The sequence below is a fragment of the Arachis stenosperma genome, chromosome 9 (assembly GCF_014773155.1).
Source record: "Arachis stenosperma cultivar V10309 chromosome 9, arast.V10309.gnm1.PFL2, whole genome shotgun sequence".
In the NCBI taxonomy this organism is placed as follows: Eukaryota; Viridiplantae; Streptophyta; class Magnoliopsida; order Fabales; family Fabaceae; genus Arachis; species Arachis stenosperma.
In genome coordinates, this window is record NC_080385.1 from 7,785,440 (window position 1) to 7,804,395 (window position 18,956).

Below are 18,956 nucleotides of genomic sequence, written 5' to 3' on the forward strand. Positions count from 1 at the left end.
CACCCTTAAAAGTTGATGTGGAAAAGTGAAGTATGAGTGAGAATGAAAGCGAGGGAAAGAAAAATAAGGAAAAGGAAATTGGCTAAAATTGATTAAAAAATGGTCTGCTCTAAACACTTTTTCTTTGCAAAAGAAACCACAAGAAAAATGTAGAAGTCCAATCTTCCGCTTTGGACCATTCCGGTCCAAGACCACAGCCCGATTGGGCCCAATTGTTCTATCATCCAAAAAAAAAATGAGCTTCTTTGTTCTTCATCGTCTCCTTCGATGCAACACTCTCTAGGGTTTAGTTATCGCTGGCTCTCTGAAACTCCACGCACTAAAATATGGCGTCGAAAACCCTTCTCAGAAGCGGAGCTTCTCTCCTAAATCAGATTTCGAAATCGCTTCTCAATCAAACTCCACTACCGCATCTCAATTACCCTCAAATCTCGCCGCAGCTATTCCCTTCCCTCATTAGGATCCCGAGCTCTCCACAATTTCCCCAAAACGACGCCGAATCGCTCAAGAATCTTTACACCGAAGGCTTCGTTTACCCCTGCGGCCTTCCCTCTCTCCGCTTCTTCTTACCAAATGGTACACTTCACTCTCTATCAACTGTTTCTTTCTTTCTTTCTATCACTTCATTTTCATTTGAAATGTGAATTCTGATTCGGTTCGTTTATTTTATCGAAGGATAAAATCGGTTCTGCAACACATTTTGTTCATTTACAGTCTTTTTCATCTCGTTTAGTTTGTTCATTTTGTTCTAATCGGTTCTGCTTGATTAGAACTAGAAGACTAGAAATATTTGACTCTGGTTTTTCCTGCTGTGGCTTGTGGTTGGTCGAAATGTCACTTGAAGATGAAAAGATATGATAAGAAGAGGATCACTTCAATTCTGGTTTTTATTTGTGCTTTTTAGGACAAAATATATGAGAAAGGATCTTCAATGCTAAAGTTTTGGGGATTTTATTTGTTATGCAACAAGTAAGCCTTGTCCCACTCGCTGGGCTCTCGATTACATTGATCAAATGATGCCAACCGTACTATAATACATCATACCAATGTTTAAACCATTCACTTTTCAGATCTCTGTTAATAGTTTCTTTTGATGTTTTGTTCGGTCTCCCTCCTCCATGTATGTACCTCTAGCTATAAGACTATCATCCATCTGATGCAATTTCATAACTAGAGCCTTTTACATGTCTTATCTGAAGATGTTCATACTTAATACCACCTAAGGCAAGATATTGTGGAAAATAGGCTGCTGATAGTTTGGCTTTTTTGGATTTATGTTGACGGTATGTGCATCAAAGGAGTATCCATTTTGATAGAACAGAGAAAGGAAATCTATATGCACCTGGAGCTGGATTGTGTATCACTGGTTTACTCAAATACAAATTTTATTTATTCATCCAAGATAAGAGGCATGCAGCTGTGCCATCTCTTCGACAACAATAATTTTTGTGTACCAAGCAGATGGGGTAATGCCTCCTTGGATGACAGTTACTTTGGCTTCAGTTGCATTTTGGGAAGAAAAGACTGACGCTTTTTCTCATTATCTTCATGTCAACGTAGTGTTTGTTATGAGGAAGCTCTCGTGGAACTAAAGTCATTGAGTTATTGTTATTTTGTTGGTTTAGGTTGCAAGCCTTGAGATAAGTGGGGTTAAAGGAGTTCTTATCAAGGAAAAAAGGGAATAATGTCACATTGGTGATACAATTAGCCTTTATCACGCACTCCAGTTGTCATGTCATGCTTTGCATATCTATTCAGAAGTATATTTCCCACACTAGGGTGACATTAACACTTGTTTTCTGAAAATTTTAAAGCAGTTGGTTACACTTATTCCATCTTAAAAGATTTCTTTCTAATTAATGTTTATTCTGTTCTGTAGGAGATGCTTCTTCCGAGGATCCAATGATTTTATTCCCCAAAAGGACATTTCAACCTAGCATCATTAGACGAAAGAGGAATCATGGTTTTTTTGCTCGGTAAATACTTTTGTGTATGACTCCTTTATAGAGATGGGAAAATATGACTATTTATCCTTTCTTCTTTCACATGAATGTCCATACTCTACGCTAAGGCTAATGATGCATACACAAAGAATTTGGATGAAGTAGATTGTCACTTAATTTTGATACATCATTCAATTTCATTCTATGACTTTTTGCTTATATCTGTTAGAATTCTTCAGTTGTATACAAATTGTTTTATGGAATATCACACCACATTGAGTAATATTTTTCCTTGTGTTGCTTGTGTCTCTAGACTGTGATTGCTCTGTTTTTGGGCAAGCATAGGTAGATATGGCCTTGGGGAGCTTTTAATATAATCCCAATTGTTTTTCATAACTAAGAAAATAAAAGGCTAAATAAGTATAACATTTTAGATTATGGCCACATAAGGTGGCATACCTGGTGTATGTTACTATTCCCAACTGCCAAGTACTACCTCTTTTTATTGTGTTTGTCATATGTGACTATGTGTGGCTCAAACTTGAGACCATTAGTAAGTGGACAAGCCTGTCTTCCACACAACCAATCTAGTGTTGGCCCAATACTACTTTCTAAAATTTTCTTTATTAGAATTGCTACTGAAAATTCACTCGAGTAACCTCAACAGATCTGTGCCGTGTTGATGAAATAATTTTTCTTCTTCATGATCAGGAAGGCAACCAAGGGTGGCAGAAGAGTAATTGCAAGAAGAATAGCTAAGGGTAGGTTTAGGATTACAGCTTAACGTCGTTGACTTGGAGCAAGACATCAAATTTAGAACTTAGTGCAGTTCATGGTATGATCCAGCAAAAGATGCTGAACTTTGTTATCTTCAGATATCTTTTGAACAGGGATGGGGAACTGGGGATGTTTGTTGGTGCAGCAAATGAGCAAAATATTGAGGCATCTAATATGTATGGATATTTTTATATTGTGGTTGTGATTCTGGAATGTTGATGCAATAATTGTGGTTGTGTATGGACAAATTCGATAGTGATTTCATTTTTCGGGTCTCCCTTTTCTTATTGGACTAGACTTGTATCAGATGAATGGACGATCATGGTGATGTATTGATGTGTGAACATTTTTCATTTCCAAATGAGTAGATTAAAAGTTAAAATTGTACACGCATTTCGATAAATAGCCATTTTTCATGTGATAGTTTTTGGAAGAAGAATGGCCCAGCCATGGGAAAATAACACTAGTTATGAAACTTGCTTGTAGATGCTAATATCATGTTCTAGTAAACGCAAACAATTTAGCGAATGGAAAAGACTCTGTTCTAAGTTCCAACTCCTTCAATAATCTATTCATAAGCTAGATGATCAAAGCTTGCTTGATATGTTGATATATAAATTCGGTTACCGAACTGGCTGGGTGATAACAACGATGATATATGCTGAGCAGCTGAGGATGTTCTAAAGGCATTTTCTCTTTTTTTGGTGTCAAAAAAAAAAAAAAAGAGAACAGAGAACAGAGAACAGAGATCTCTGGCAAGGAAGTGAAACAGGTGGGAAAGGCTTGGAAGTTGAAACACATCGTGAAAAATGATATGGATGTTGTCTCTTTTGTGTCGCTGAGAGCATGTATTAGTAGCACACTACACCGAGTCCAGTGCATTCACACATCATTGGCAAAATATTTCCTAGAAATAGAACTATAGAAGTAAGAAAGTGAACACTAGCAATGAAAACAGGGCTCCATTTCATTCAACATACACAGAGTCATCCTTGCATCCAAACACAATTACACAAGCTTCAAGTAAATTTGGGGGAAGGGGGGGGGGGGGGGGGGGCGCTCATCTTTTTCAGTTTTGTTTTTTTTTTTCAAAAAGAAAAAGGGCAAACATAAGTTTTTTCCTAAAAAAGAAAACTTGAAACAAAATGCTAATTTTCACATGTGAATTGTGCACACATTAAAGGTGACAATGAACAACCAGCTGTTGGACTCATCAAAAGAACACACTTCTAACAGACTTATGTCATGCTTGGTTTAGCTTTCAAAACTCCAGAATCGTTATTCAAGCAAACATTATCATCAAAGACAATCTTTTGCCTGAATCATGGTTCAAAGCATTCTGAATGCTAAACCAAACATCCTTTTATCACCAGCCACTGGAATTTCAATTTACTTATCATCCGAATTTAATCGTTTCTGATAACTTGCTCTTGAAGGTGTTGCATAGAGATCCCTCCACGAATTGACTGAAGGATAGGATCCACAACTGCTTCTATTGTCTCCATTTAGAAATTCTGATCTTGAGCCATGAGAATGACAGTCATCCATTAAGAGTCTCTTCGAATTCTGAGAGGAACACCTACAAGATTTCAGTTTAGCTTTGGTTGATTCTGTCAGATTCATGTAGGTTGGTTTATTAACACTTCTATCCTCTGCTGCTTCCTCCACAACATTGTTGATCGATGGCAGTGATCCAGATGTACATGAGGTTGAGGCAGGGCTATCATCATACATGCATTCAGAGCTAACACCCGAAGAAGATGGAGTTGATTGAGTAGTTGTGAGAGACTTGGAAGAAATTCTTGTTATCGCACCGCTGCTTCTTGCTTTGGATATGCCTCTTTGTTGATGTGAATTGAAGGGAGCAACAAGATCATCACATTTTCCAGACACTGGAGTCATGTCAAGCGAGCCGAAATTGTTCTCCTCCAGTAGCCTGCTCTCCCATGGCTTTGTCGCCATCCAGCGCTCTAACATGCTCAATCGCGAGCTCTTATTGTCTAGGCTGCCTTGCTTGAGAGGTGTGACTGGCTTGGAAGCTCTCGAGCGTGGACTAGCACACGCTGTTGATTGCTGAAAGCAAACAATTTCAATCGAATTAAGTAATGAACTGTATTTCGTTCACCATTTAATCGAATTAAGTAATAGAAATCTAGAACAATGGAAATTATAATGGATAGTTAGTAGTATGATTTGAAACTTTCTTGAATTCTGAAAGTAACTTGAATGTCATCACATGTATATTTAAATTCTTAGCTCGAATACATTACCTTGGTATACATTGAGTATGCCATTGCTCTCTCCCTCTTAATTGCTCCTTCTTGCCTCATTTGAAGTTTTGCTTTAACTTCCTCTGCTGTTCCTGGAATGTCGCACCAGCCGTCCTGATAGCAACAAGAAGGAAAATTTTCATAAATTTGAACATCTCAATATCAACTTGAATTGGAATCAAACATACAAGAACAAAAGTGATCCGTGAAAGATGTTAGTTTTTGAAAGAAATTTACATCAATTAGAACAAATTGATGTCTAAGAAAACTATAAGTTTATATCAATTTCAAAAAAGAGAGACTACAATGACATTTAAGATCACTGCAGGACTAACTTGAGTGTTATGTATATATCATTGGACGACATGAGTATTTTTCTCCATTAGAGAATCTTTTTTGAGGGGAGGAATTTAAAAAGCTTTTACAATACCTCAGCCTCCTTAATAGGATCAGCTTGGTTGCGGTACTGATCTAATAGTGTCTGCACGGCTTTCCCTTCTGGAGAGTTCCTCACATTCCTAGCACGGACGCGAGCTTGAACTCGAACAAGAGCCTGCATGCACCTTAGAGTAACAGCAGCTTGCTTCCTCACTAGCCTTCCGCGAAATATAGCCTGCAGCCTCACCACTGCCCTCAACGCCCTCAAAGCTCGTCTTGCCTGCAACATTCATCACATAATTAAGGAAAAAAACTCAAAATAAACAAGTAAGAGAAATACAAATACAATAACATGGAACACAAGTTTAACATACTAACACAAGGATCAAGTTTGCAACTATGACTACCTCTCTCTGGTCAAATCGAACCCCACCAACATTGTCCTCAAGCATTCCTTAGGAAACTAGAAAAAATTGTGGCTTGATGTTTTATCCATGGACTAAACTTCAATAGGTCAAAGACTTACCATGGTTAAACTCATTCAAAATTAGGATCTAGTTACTAATTCTTCTGCAAAAGATCATGCTGTGATCTTAGGAATCCTGATCCTTACCTGACCCGGAATTTTAGTAATTTAACATCAACTAACTATTGCATGTTAAAGATACTAGAATTAGAAGTTGAGAGTTTTGATTAAAGGGAAAAAAAGTTCAAACTTTCAATGCATTGATGGATTGGAAGATTTTGCCTTTTTTACCCACAAGTGTCCTAAGGCTACAGTCTAAATAGATGTGAGGCCAAATCAATGATTTCCATATTAAACAAATCAAGATTAAACACACATAATAACTAAATAAATAAAAATTCCCTCGAAGAACAAGGAGCATCAGGATCACCATCATACAAAAAGTTTGAAATTGATCAAAAACATCAAAGTGTGTGGACACGGTGACTTACCAAGAAGCCTCGAAAAATGGCTTGAATGCGTATAGCAGCCCATTCCTGCTTGATCACCATGAAATTTTTGTGGGGTGCTCTCACCACTGTTGCCACCGCGGCATTAAAAGCAACTTCATCATCCACCAAAGAAGAAAAGGCCTTGTGAGAACCATCACCCTTCTTCGTCGAGGATCCAAAACCAAACCCTTCTGAAGAACTTCTCCATAGCTTCCATTTCTTCTTGCTCTTATCACCACCACCACCACCCCTCTCCTGTAAGAAAATGATAAATAAGAATCACAAAAGCATAACCAAACACACACAAAGAAGAAGATTGTGATGAAGTTACAAACTTGATCGCTGGTGGAGGGCTTTCTGTGAGATATGAGTGATTTAAACCATTTTCCTGAGCCACCCATTTGAGAAAAAAAAAACTTGAGAGCAAAGGACAAAGATCAGATTTTTATTGATGGGGTTGTGAAAAATGTGAAGAATGCAAAATGTTGTTGAGTTTGGTTGGTTTAATTAAGACTTAAGAGTGAAGAGGAGATGAGAAGAATGAAAGAGAAGTTTTTTTGAAATTTGAAATGTGTGCGAAAAAGTGTCCAAAAGAAACAAAAACAGAACATAACGGATACGAGGACTTTTCTTTTTGTTTTCTCTGTCTTACACTCTTACGTGTACCGCTATGAGTTGACCTTTTCATGAATGCGACCTCTGAATGGTGAAAACGGTGCCGTATAATGCGAATATCTCGTACAAATATTCTCAGTTCAATGGGCTTCAAATTCCAAACTCAAAATCGAAAAACTCATCTCATAATTATCAAACACAAATGTTAAACAAATGTTAAACGGTCCAGTTGTATACTAATTAAGAAATGAGAAGCATCAAATAATTTAATATATTTAATTAAATTATTATTTGACCTTTTTTAATTATTAATTTTATATAAACATCTGCATATAAATATTTACTTTATTAAGTAATCGATAATTTCTTTCATTCATCTTATATTTGAGTTAAAATTATTTTATTTTATTTTATTTTAACTAAAAATACTGACGTTCTAGCATTTTTAACAATAAACTCAATTAAGGTATTGAGTCATTACTTATTACAAGAGAGTCTAATTAAAAAAAAAATAATAGCTAACCTTAACTAACATTTTTTAAAAACTTTTTTTTATTCTTATAATCCAATTAGCTAGTTAATAAAAAGAGTAAACTAATATTTCTATCCACGAAAATTGAAAACGCTGAAATATCTACTTATAAAAAAAGAAAATTACTATTTGTACCCATGAAATATGGATTCCATTCAACAAAATTATCTAAACACTAAAAAGTCACATAAAAACCCCAAATTATCCTTATCATCATCCACATCATCTTTTTCCTCCCCACTAACCACTCCATCATCTTCATCTGCTCATCATCTTACCACCACCATCACTAATTCCATCCGCTGTTGTTCTTCTTCCGCCGTGGTCGCTCCTCCTTTTCTCCTTTTCTGTCTCGTTCTCGCCGACAAGGGGACCTTTTACACCAGTCCCTACTTCACTGTCGCCAGCAACCCTAGAGCAGCAGTGTCCTCCCTCTCCTCTCTTCACCTAACGTGGCTACCTTTTCTTCATCACTAAACCAATGTCGCCAACGGGCCACCGTGCCAGCCGCCACCACCGCAGTCCCTTTGTGAACCAAAACCGCGGCAAGCTCTCTTTCTCTCTCTCTCTTTCTGTCTCTTCGCCCTCTATTTTAAACCCCCGAACTCTAATTCACTTCTCCTTCTCCTCTTCTTCCTTTTTTTCTTTCCTCTTCAAGAATCAGAGACCTCCGAACCACCATCACAGCCATGCCATCATCGTCGTTCGCACTTCCAGCCGCCAGAACTGCCACAAACTACCGTCGTCTCCACCATGTGCGACGAATCCGAGCCACCCTCACCGTCCCTGTCGTTCTTTCTCTAGGTTCAAACCACTGCTAGCGAGCCACTTACCAGTCTTACACCTCTTCCACCAAACCCTAACTCAACTCTCACTCTCTCTTCTACTCCAATGAGCTGCCGACCACGTCACTATTATCATCAGCTTCTCAGTCGCTGAACCTTTAGAGTAATTACTGTAGTTAACGTCTCTTTTGCCGAAATAGAACAAGCTCATCACTGCCTCTCAGAATTTGGCTCAGGTGAAGGTTGTTCAATTCGTTCAATTCCCCACATGATTTGTTTGAGTTTGGCAATTGATTTGTTGCAGAGACGTTAGGTGGTAACACTCTATTTTGAGTTGAATAAAAAGTTGAAAACGATGATGATAAAGATAATTTAGAATGTTTATGTGATTTTTTAGTATTTAAATAATTTTATTGTATAAAACTCATATTTTATAGATACAAATAATAATTTTCGTTTTTTATAGATAAATATATCAGTGTTTCTAACTTTATTTGGATAATAATAATAATTTACTCTGATAAAAAAAAACAACAACAAACATCAGCTAATAAATAGGCAAATCTAATGTAGTTTGCACTTTTTAAAATGTTTCAACAATCTACTCCCATCCATACAAGTCCCAATTCTGATGTCAAAAGACACCTTGCGATTGAGGAATGGTGATGGACGTGCCATCATATACAATGACAATGTGGATGATGACGATGAGATCTTCGCTCCTCCACTTCGATCAAACTCAAAATATCAGCATCTTTATCATTGAAAAAGACACCTAAGAATTGATGAACGCGCATATGAATTTGTGAACATAATCGAAAGATTTTTATTTTTGATTTGGATTCAGTTCTTGATCTCTATAATCATTTATTATTTCTAATTTTAACGTGTAATGCTTTAACATTTTTCAATAAAAATCTACTAAATTCTTATTGAGGTTGAATAACAATTCTCTTATGAGTAAGAGTCGTAATTTTAGTATATATAGAGCCTAAAATCTTATTTTACTCTATTTATATTAGACTATTAAGACTCCAACGAATAAGTAATATTGACTTATTTTTTTATTTAAAATTTAAAAGTTAAAACAACTAAGCAGAAAAAAAAAAAGTCCTAAGAAATTTAAAAGGGGTGATAATCATATCTCTAACTTTAAGTACCAAACAATTTATACATTCGACATTAGAATTATTAATAGGAATAAAAGTTTTCAGATAATTTATTTTACAAATCACATTTCTTTACCACAAATTTTAGACTAAAAAAATCTTCTCCATATAACAAATAATTTTTCTTAAAAAATATTGTAACTCTCTATTATTCCAAATAGTTTCATTGCCAAATTGAATAATTTCTATTTCAATGTCTGTTAATACAAAACTAATTCGATCCCTAATTTTTTATTATTTAAATCAATACCAATATTACTTTATATAAGTCAAAATATAAAATAGATAATGAGACTTGCGAAACCCAATCAGGCATTGGGCATTGAGGCCGATTCCAGACCTGGTGCACAGATAGAGGAAGAAGAAACCAAGAGTGAGAGAGAGGAGAAAGAAGGGATGGAGAGAAAAGGGAACATAGATATGAGTGTGAATAGCAACAATCATAGTTTAAAAAAAATAATGTTAACAAAAAAGAGAAGAGTTAGCTAAGTCAAAAGTTAATTTTCTATAATTTTACTTCGAAATATTAACAAAACAAGGACAATTGACTAATTAAAAATTAAATAACTATTATCTAAAATGAATATAAAAACATAATTCATTCATGCACCCTAAGATTCCCATTGTTAAAAGATTGGACTATTCTGTTAGCAGGATGAGTAAGAAACATTAGTCAGGTTCTCCATCTAATCTGATTACCAGCTTTGACAATGGGAGATGCCAAAGTCAGTGCATCTAATCTATTAATCACCTTCAAACACGTAGCTAATAATTGAAGTTATGTAATTGTTCTACAATTCTAGTCTAAACTCCTATTAACGACGGATCACTAAATTGGTAATTAAATAAATAATTCAATGCATGCTTTCATATATAGACAATTGTAGAGTTGAATGGGACTCCTGAAAGCCATAATGATGGGTCTAATTTAATTTGGTGTAAGACAACTCATACCTTGTGAATGTAAAAATTTTCTTTATTAAGTAAAATTCCCATGAATTAGGCACTAACAAGGGAAAATTACTATTTAGCATGTGAAAAAGAAGATTAAAAATAATATTGTGTCTAGAATCATTGGCAGCACAATGAGAATTTGCCAATTTGGTCAATTCAGCTCATGACTATGAAGGGGGGTTTTATGTCATTATTGAACCAAGCAAAATGTTGATCCACTTTTTAAAAAAAAAGGTTTCTTTTTGGTTTGTCTTTTGGAAACATGAGCCAAATCTTGACTTTGATATGCTGAGTGAATTGAATGCAAATAAGTCACATGTAACAGAGGCAGATGCAGGGTTCCAAGTTCCTTGTTGGTCTATGTTATTCGAATGTAGAATGTGAGACCAATTATGCGCATCACTGACGCAATCCCTAACTGCATGCGTGCTTAATGGCTACAATACTTACCTTCATCACAAAGAAAAGAATGGATAACTCCATTATTCTACTAAAAGGTGAATTATAGGGTATAGTTGTAAATTTATAGTTTTTTTTATGGAATGAGATAGTACTTGAGAAATTAGAGCCTATACTTCGAATAATAATAGGTTTAATTACTCTATTGGTTTCTATAATTTCACAAAATTTTTAATTAGGTCCATATACTTTTTTTTTTTTTAATTGAGTCCTTGCACCAAAATTTATTTTTTAATTGGGTCACTACACTTTTTTTTTTCTTTTTATTTAGGTTTCTATACCAATTATTTTTTTTAATTGGGTCCTATAAAATTAAGTCAATTAATACTAATGACTATATTTTTTTTGTGTCCACGATATTTTTCAACTCAATAACTAATGACTATTCTATCGCGTATCTGAAGTTTATTTAAAGGTCTGTCGCTGGCTAATGAATTGCTGCCTACATAAGATAGAATTCAAATCTCTGACACTTACTTAAACATGCTAAGACGAGTGAAATGGCCACACAAATAACTCAAATTAATTGGATGAATTCAATTTAATCGATTTTAGTATTTAACACATAATCTTGTAAAAATCGATTAAATTCATTCTTATTTAGATTGGATATCAAGTTTCATCTTACAAATTAATTTTAAACGAATTAGATAAGTTTAAATCTGAGTTAAAAAAAAGGTTGAACTTCATGCGAAACTCACCTAATTAAATTTTAATTAGTTTAATACCTTTTTTATTTAAATCCAAACCAAGTAAAGAACCTCTTAGAGTTCTCTATTTGGTTAAGAATTGCATAAACAAAAGATATCTGTAAATATTTATGTATTATTGTATTTGTTTATTTAAAAATTTTTAAGAAATAGTAAATATATTTTTTCACTAATTTGCATGTGCCATAATATAAATTTTTTGCATAGTCAATTAATTAAATTTAAACTTTGAAATGGCTATGCAAGTAATGAGAAAGAAAATAAAATAAATTATATTTACTTAAAAAAAAGGATATTATCAACCCCTTTCATTAATTTATGCACCTATTTAAAACTAACCATTTATTTGGATTTGAATGGAGTACTTTGAGGCACAAAGTAGAAAAACCAAAGGAAAAGTAATGAGAGGAAAGTAATTTACATATATTAAATTATTAATTGGCTTACAAGTATGGAAGATTAACCCACCTCCTACAATACAATTTGGGGAGAAGGGGAAAAATGATACAGTAGAAGCCGAATGACCAAAAGAACTGGCCAAGAAAAAACCAAATAAAAAAATCTTGGACCATCAAAATAAAAATAAATAAATAAAGGAAAAAATAAATCTTGTGTGGTTAGATCCTTTGTGCTGTATAAGATTTATGATCCTATTTTTCTGTACTAAATCTTATGGTCCAAATTAGAAGATGGTTATTGATCACATTATGCCTCAAAAATGATGAATCACATAATGTGAAACCCTAACATATATAGGAATTAGGAACTAATTTTTTGGTTTCTTACGGTATTTCCCAACCCGGCAAGTTAAAAGACTAATCCGTCGCGGATCGAAATTAATTTGTGGGAGTAGCATTTACCCTTGGGCTTGGAAGACCCATTTGTGCAAGTCTAGGGGATAGATGAACTTTTGGACTTGGTCTTGGAGATGGAATTGGAACTTTAAGGTCAAACTTTCCATGGTTGACTCTTGGTGAAAAATTGAGTTGTTCAAGTGCCCTAACTTGGAGATTAGGAGGGTATTCTCTGACACAACCAATTCTAGGACCAACTCCTGTGGTCCATTTATTACCCAATAAATTCTTGCTATCTTTGGGTTTTGAATCTTCAACATTGGTACCAAAATGACCCACATTTTCTTGATTATTACAATTATTGTTGCCATTGGATGAGTCATCACTTGAATCAACATTTCCTTCTTTGGACTTAAATTGAGGTGTAGAAGGTGGGACATCATCATCAATTGCATATTTCTACAAAAACCCATCAAATTAACATTAAAAGGTTATGTTTAATTAAATTCAACAATATTGTGCTTGGTGACCTCAAATCAAAAGACTAAAATGAAAGTATGAAACCAATGTCTAAATACAAACAAAGGGATTTGTCTCAATAATGTGATTTATTATTCAATATTCACCTTTACATTTGTCATGTCCACGTTATGTTCCATCAAGAATCCTATGAATTCCTTGAAATTCTTCTCTGTAGGGCGGTAATGACCACTATAGGGCCAAATAGCCTGCATAAATATATAAGAATTATCATCAATTATACTTTTATATCATCATAACATTTATCAAAAAAATTACAGTTAATTTAAATGTATATCATACATGGAGAACTCCATTGTGGACAACCATTCTTCCAGATGCAATTGTTGCACCACCAGCTAGAAAACTTGAATGCTGAAATTGACCCTTTTTCTTCTCACCAACATACAAAATTCTTGATGAACTAAGAACAAAAATCCACTTTGATCCCTCAGCAGTGTGAACAAGATCTTGGCTTTTTCTATAAATAAGCTTCCCTCTATTCAGAGTTACTTCATATGCCTCCCTCTCTTTCTGCAATTATAAAGAAATGAATTTAGCTAACATGTGCTTGATGTTAAAATTATTATTAGTAAAATTTTTAAATATTTTATTTTAATAAATAAATAAGAAATTCATTAAAAACTTAAATATTATTTGTTGTTAATAGAAAAATTCATTAGTAATCTTAACATACATTTTAAAAGGATACCTTCATTAAATCCTTAAAAATTACTACTAAAATTTAAAAAGAATTTATTTGCTACTAAAATGCATAACAAAATCATTTGTCTCCTTGAAGCACTCAATACAAATTAAATGTCATCATGTTGTTATTAATTAGTTACTCTAAGGTTTTTGTACCTAAATTAATTGAATAGTCAACAAAGCTAGTCTTCTGACTCTTTTCCCAAGCACCAAATAGCACTCTAGAATTGACCAAGCATTGCTTAGTCAACGTACGCACTCACCTTCATCAATATAAAAAATGACATAATAATACTTAATTGCTTTGATTTGATAAATTACACACAATTTCATGAGGTCAAAATAAGTGATGAATAACTTACTGGTCCAAGGTACTTTATGCATTGCTTATGTAGTTTGCTTCTTGGGCACTCCTCAACATTTACTTCTTTTCCATCTCCAATATCCAACCTTCATTTCACCAATATACAATTATGAAATTACAAAATTAATTAACTTATCACATAATAATAATAATAATAATAATAATAATAATAATAATAATAATAATTTACCAGTAGAAAAACGGTTGTGAACTCTGGCTGTGAAACCAGATGTCATAGTATAAGTGTAAGTTGTGGCCATAACGATGACGAGGATCAATCTGAAAAAACAATATCAACATCATATTAATGAGACAAAATAGTTAAAAAATAAATAAATTACCTTTTTATTTTATAATTTTATTAAATTTGTAATTAAATTTTACATTATTTTTAATTTTATAATTAATTTTTTTAATATAAAAAATAAAATAACTGAATATTTATCTATAAATTAAAAATATCTATCTTTAAAAATTTAGTTAGATATTTGATTACATATTTTAAAAAAAATATATTTTATTAATTTTAATGTTTTTAACATAAAAATATCTAATTATAAAATTAAAAAGTAGTATAAAAATTTAATTATAAATTTAATAAAATTATAACGAATCAATAAAATAATTAAATCTTAAAAAAAATATTTTTTTAATAGTTTTCACTTAATAAAATATACTTGTTTTAATTTGTAGTCAAATCTTAATGCTTAAGCTAATAAGTAATAAGCATTGACCAATACCAAAATATAGTAATATAGTACATATGGTAAAGTGAATTAAAAAGTCATATATAAGTCAAAGTTTGGACGTATGAGCTTACAGCTTCAAGCCAGTGCCTTAGAGCCAATTTTTGCGCCTTATCATCTTTGCATAAACCCTTTCCCACCTACCAAAAATGGAGCATAAATTTATATTATTGATAACTACATTAGCCAAAGAGAAATTATGTCGGAAGAGAATGAAAACTTTGAATTCTTTTCTGTGGTCCCAGTCAAATATATAATTGGGATTTTAAAGGAAAAAAAAAATCCGGACCCACAATTTTTTAAAATAAAATAAATGATATATATATTCTCTTAATAATTTTTTAATTATATTTTAAGTTTCTAAACATTGAAAATTTTATTTATTTATCATCATAAAAATAGAAAAAAATAAATAAGTAATTGTTTATTTTAAATATGATGATAATTTAGAATATATAAAAATTCCTCATGAAAAAAGAAAGATATTATTATAGTCATGTGACAAATTTATTCAAAGATTCTTAGGGGTTATAATATATACCTTAGCAGCCATGGTCCTAGCCCTTGCCCATTTTGAAACAGCTGTTTCCGATTTATCAGAGTCAAAGTGTGAGATTGAGCATCGGTTCAGAGCAGCAAAGTCCAAAGCTTTCCACCTACAATTTTTTAAACAAAATAATATAATAAGTTCTATATATTCTTTATTAAATAGTAATAATTAATCATGGTTTTATATATATGTCTCTCCTATGAACATACATAAAAATCGAATTAATAAGTTTTTATTCACTTAATTATTTTTTGTCAGACTGTGGTCTAATAATATAATATTTAATATATATCATATCATTATTATAAATCTAAATGAATATATTTGTTAGAATATGCAAGCCTTTCATGAATTTTAATACCTTATATATTTATATTATTAAAAAGTAAAAACATTTGGCTCTTATTTTAAAAACATCACATACTCCTTTTGCTTTTATATATAATTACTTATTTGGATAGAATAGTATATTAAAAAAAATTGAAAAATAAATATATTTAGACACAAAATATTTAGGGTGGAATCATATTTTTTAATATAGCACTATGTCTAAGCAGACAATTAGTTAGAAATAGGAAGAAGACAAGGAGTATATATTAATATAAAACACTTAAAATATTGAAACTTTACCAAAATCAAGATTAAAATACTGAAACTTTACCATAGCTCTTCACAAATAACAGCACAATCTGCAAGATTTCTTCTAGTTCTGTAACTCTTATAAACTTTCTGAAGCTTTATTGCAGCAACATCAAGCTCCCTAATTGGCTTTGGTGATGAGAACCAAAATTCTGATTTTGGAACCACAATTGTTGGTTTTTGCTCATTATTATTTACAATAATGCCACCACCACCACCTCCAACTCTATTCTCATTTTTTGAATCATCACAATGATTCTCTGATGGGAGTAATAAGTACTTGAATGAGAATGTGGTTTGAAGTTTCAAGTTCCCAATTTTTCTTCTCTTCAAGCATGTTGTAGATTCTTCAGAATTAACAACTTCATCTTCATCCAAATCATTCCTTTGGGGCTCATAAAACTCATCAAAGTTTCTTCCTTTCTTGAAGCTCATTGTTCTTTCCATTGGTCTCAAAGTAACCATTTCCATTTTCCTCTGCAGAAAAATTTAAACATAAGACAAGAAAATTTTCAAGCAATGTAAGTTAATTAGTTTGCAATTTAATGAGAAGAGTTGTGAAGTACTAACTACTAACTAAACACATTGAATGCACCAAATTGAAGAAGGAAAACTTAGAATATATAGTAGCATTATTGTTTACATGGAATACAATTCTTTTCCAGAATTTGTCAAATTATGAAACATATACAATACAATAATTCTCAGAAAATTCAATAAAAGAACCATTCACTACCCCGTCAGATAAGTAAATCAAGAAGAAGAGGAAAAATCAAACATGACCAAGTCAATCATTAGAATGAATAAAAAATAAATAAACATTAATGGCATTCGACCAACATCTTAATTAAATTGACAGCAACTCCTACCTCTGATCTTCATCACCCCATGATTTAATTCTCTATTAAATAATTACTCATTCTTTGATCATACCATAATGTTGAAGCTTTAGGTGACACGTATTATACAAGTCATGTGAGGTTTTCAAATTAAAAGAAAAAAGGAAGGGAAATTTGACAGAAACAGAACAATGTAATGAAGTGGCAGAAAGAGAGGATAATCACCTTAGAAATTATACCAAGTCAGAATATTGTTCTGTATGTATGATTCACTTTTAGAATAGAAATTAAATGGGGATTGGTTCTATGTTTTATAATGCACGAGTTTGGAATTGGAAGACATATAAAAAGGGTTGGAATAGAAGTTCACTTTCTTGAGTTTGTAGTTTCAAATACGCAAGAGAACAAGACATTGCAGAAAATTGGTTCCCTCTTTGGAATTTTGTGGCACCAATGAACAGGTTTTTGTTTGAATGGAAATTTGTGTAAAGTTCTTAATTAGTCCCACTAAATGGGCTGTTTTGAATATAAGGAAAATTGAAAAATGAAAAAGAAATTACAGTGTGACTTAGCTTGCAGAGCAAGTATTACACATAATATAATATATAATATAGAATTTAATTTTGATGTACAGTCACATGTGTAATGTCACATAATTAAAATAACTACTTTATTGTATGAATGGTCATTCAAAAGAACAGATGTAATTAAACGATTATATAAAATACTTTATACTATTAGTACATCAAAATTAAACTCTATAATATAATATAAAATAAATACTTAAATTGGTACTCAATAAATTTTAAATAAAATATTTGGTTTTTATAAATTTTTATTTTTTACAAGTCTTCAAAAATTATTTTTATTAGATAAATTGGTCTCTTTTGTCGTTTTGAATAGACATTAATCAATAATAATATTTTTGAGACTTAATTGTCCTTTAATAAATTTATTAGTGACTTGTTTATAAAATTGTATATTAAAAGTTTGATTAAAAGCGACTAAAAACTAATTTATCTGACGAGAATAATTATTAAAAAATTTTATTAAATAAAAATTTATTAAAAATTAAAATGTCTTATCTAAAATATTTTTAGGATTAATTCGAATATTTAGTTTATAATATAATATGTTTTCGGTAATAGTGTTTTTATGAGTATGTGAAAAGCTTATGGTGTACGCGGAGATGTGAAATAATCACACAATCAGTCAAACTTAAAAGCTTAGAAAATAAAGAATTAAAATGAAGACTTTGTTTGTTCATGATGGCATTTTCTTTCACAGTTACTAGTGTAAGAGTGATGGAGAAAGATGTTGATTGAATTGAACTGTGTGTGTGTGTTTGCTTTTCGGAAGTTAAGTTGGTGAAAGATGCTGATTAAATAATTGAACACTAGTAATAATTAATATTTGTGTTTGCTTAATTTAATTTTGGGAATCAATTTTATTGATATGGAAGGAGTGTGCATGTCATTCCCGGATATGGTATTATGGGATTCCATACCAATTTGTGGGGCAGTCTTTTTTTTGGTGTCAGGTATATGAAGTCAGACCATGCAACATGTTTGTTTTTCAGCTTTGGACCAACAAATCGGTTGGTCCGATTTGAGGATGATGGATTTTTGAATCTTCTGATAGTGATAATCGGACTCTCCGAATTGTTAGTAGAGTGTATTTTTTTTTAATTCGTTTAATCAAATCGGAGGGTACGATTAGGTTATTTTAATATTTTTTTGAATGAAGCATACCTAATCGGAGGGTCCGACTTGTTGGTGACTCTAAACAAAAGTGTCTAAATGCTGGTGAGGACCTACTCGCGTCTTCTTCTCTTTCTTCAACGATTCTTTCCTTTGGTTTTTTTTCTCTGTTTCTTCTTTACTTAGCATAATAGTTATAGATCTAGTTCTCAAATTTTTTATTTTGCTTATGTGATTAAGAGTAATGAGTGACAGAGTTTTATTGAATGTGTATTATTTTAGCCAGATTTTATTACAAACATCTGAAGGAGTAACATTTGTTTGTGAAAATTCGTTAGATGTTGTGATTCCTTTCACAATCTCATTTGAAGAGCTCAAAGGTGTGATCTATGAAAAGATTCATTTGAAGAGTAGCATGTATTCTATATAGATACCCTATACAAGTGTTTGGTGGATTCGTCCAGTTTCAAACCAAATATGTAACGGACGAAGCGAGCATGTAAGAGATGTTTTCAATGTATATTGAAAATCGGAGTTAACTCACGTTC

General features: G+C 32.2%; 3 protein-coding genes across 3 annotated transcripts; 1 reads left to right on the forward strand and 2 right to left on the reverse strand.

Annotated features, from left to right (window-relative positions):
- The first annotated feature begins 275 nt into the window (after positions 1-275).
- On the forward strand, positions 276-3,107 carry LOC130947751 (uncharacterized). The gene is made up of 3 exons (XM_057876455.1): positions 276-576; positions 1,880-1,976; positions 2,655-3,107. The coding sequence occupies exons 1-3, from the start codon at positions 327-329 to the stop codon at positions 2,725-2,727; spliced, it is 420 nt and encodes a 139-aa protein (XP_057732438.1). The 5' UTR covers positions 276-326; the 3' UTR covers positions 2,728-3,107.
- A 721-nt stretch (positions 3,108-3,828) lies between these two features.
- Positions 3,829-6,762, reverse strand: LOC130951471 (protein IQ-DOMAIN 6-like). Its single transcript, XM_057880125.1, has 5 exons — positions 6,661-6,762; positions 6,326-6,580; positions 5,421-5,648; positions 4,991-5,104; positions 3,829-4,793 (listed from the first exon to the last, which is right to left on the reverse strand). The coding sequence occupies exons 1-5, from the start codon at positions 6,724-6,726 to the stop codon at positions 4,110-4,112; spliced, it is 1,347 nt and encodes a 448-aa protein (XP_057736108.1). The 5' UTR covers positions 6,727-6,762; the 3' UTR covers positions 3,829-4,109.
- A 5,198-nt stretch (positions 6,763-11,960) lies between these two features.
- Positions 11,961-16,970, reverse strand: LOC130951064 (IQ domain-containing protein IQM1-like). The gene is made up of 9 exons (XM_057879675.1): positions 16,948-16,970; positions 15,892-16,346; positions 15,222-15,336; positions 14,755-14,820; positions 14,125-14,213; positions 13,933-14,020; positions 13,166-13,396; positions 12,970-13,071; positions 11,961-12,802 (listed from the first exon to the last, which is right to left on the reverse strand). The coding sequence occupies exons 2-9, from the start codon at positions 16,338-16,340 to the stop codon at positions 12,386-12,388; spliced, it is 1,557 nt and encodes a 518-aa protein (XP_057735658.1). The 5' UTR covers positions 16,341-16,346; positions 16,948-16,970; the 3' UTR covers positions 11,961-12,385.
- Positions 16,971-18,956: the final 1,986 nt, after the last annotated feature.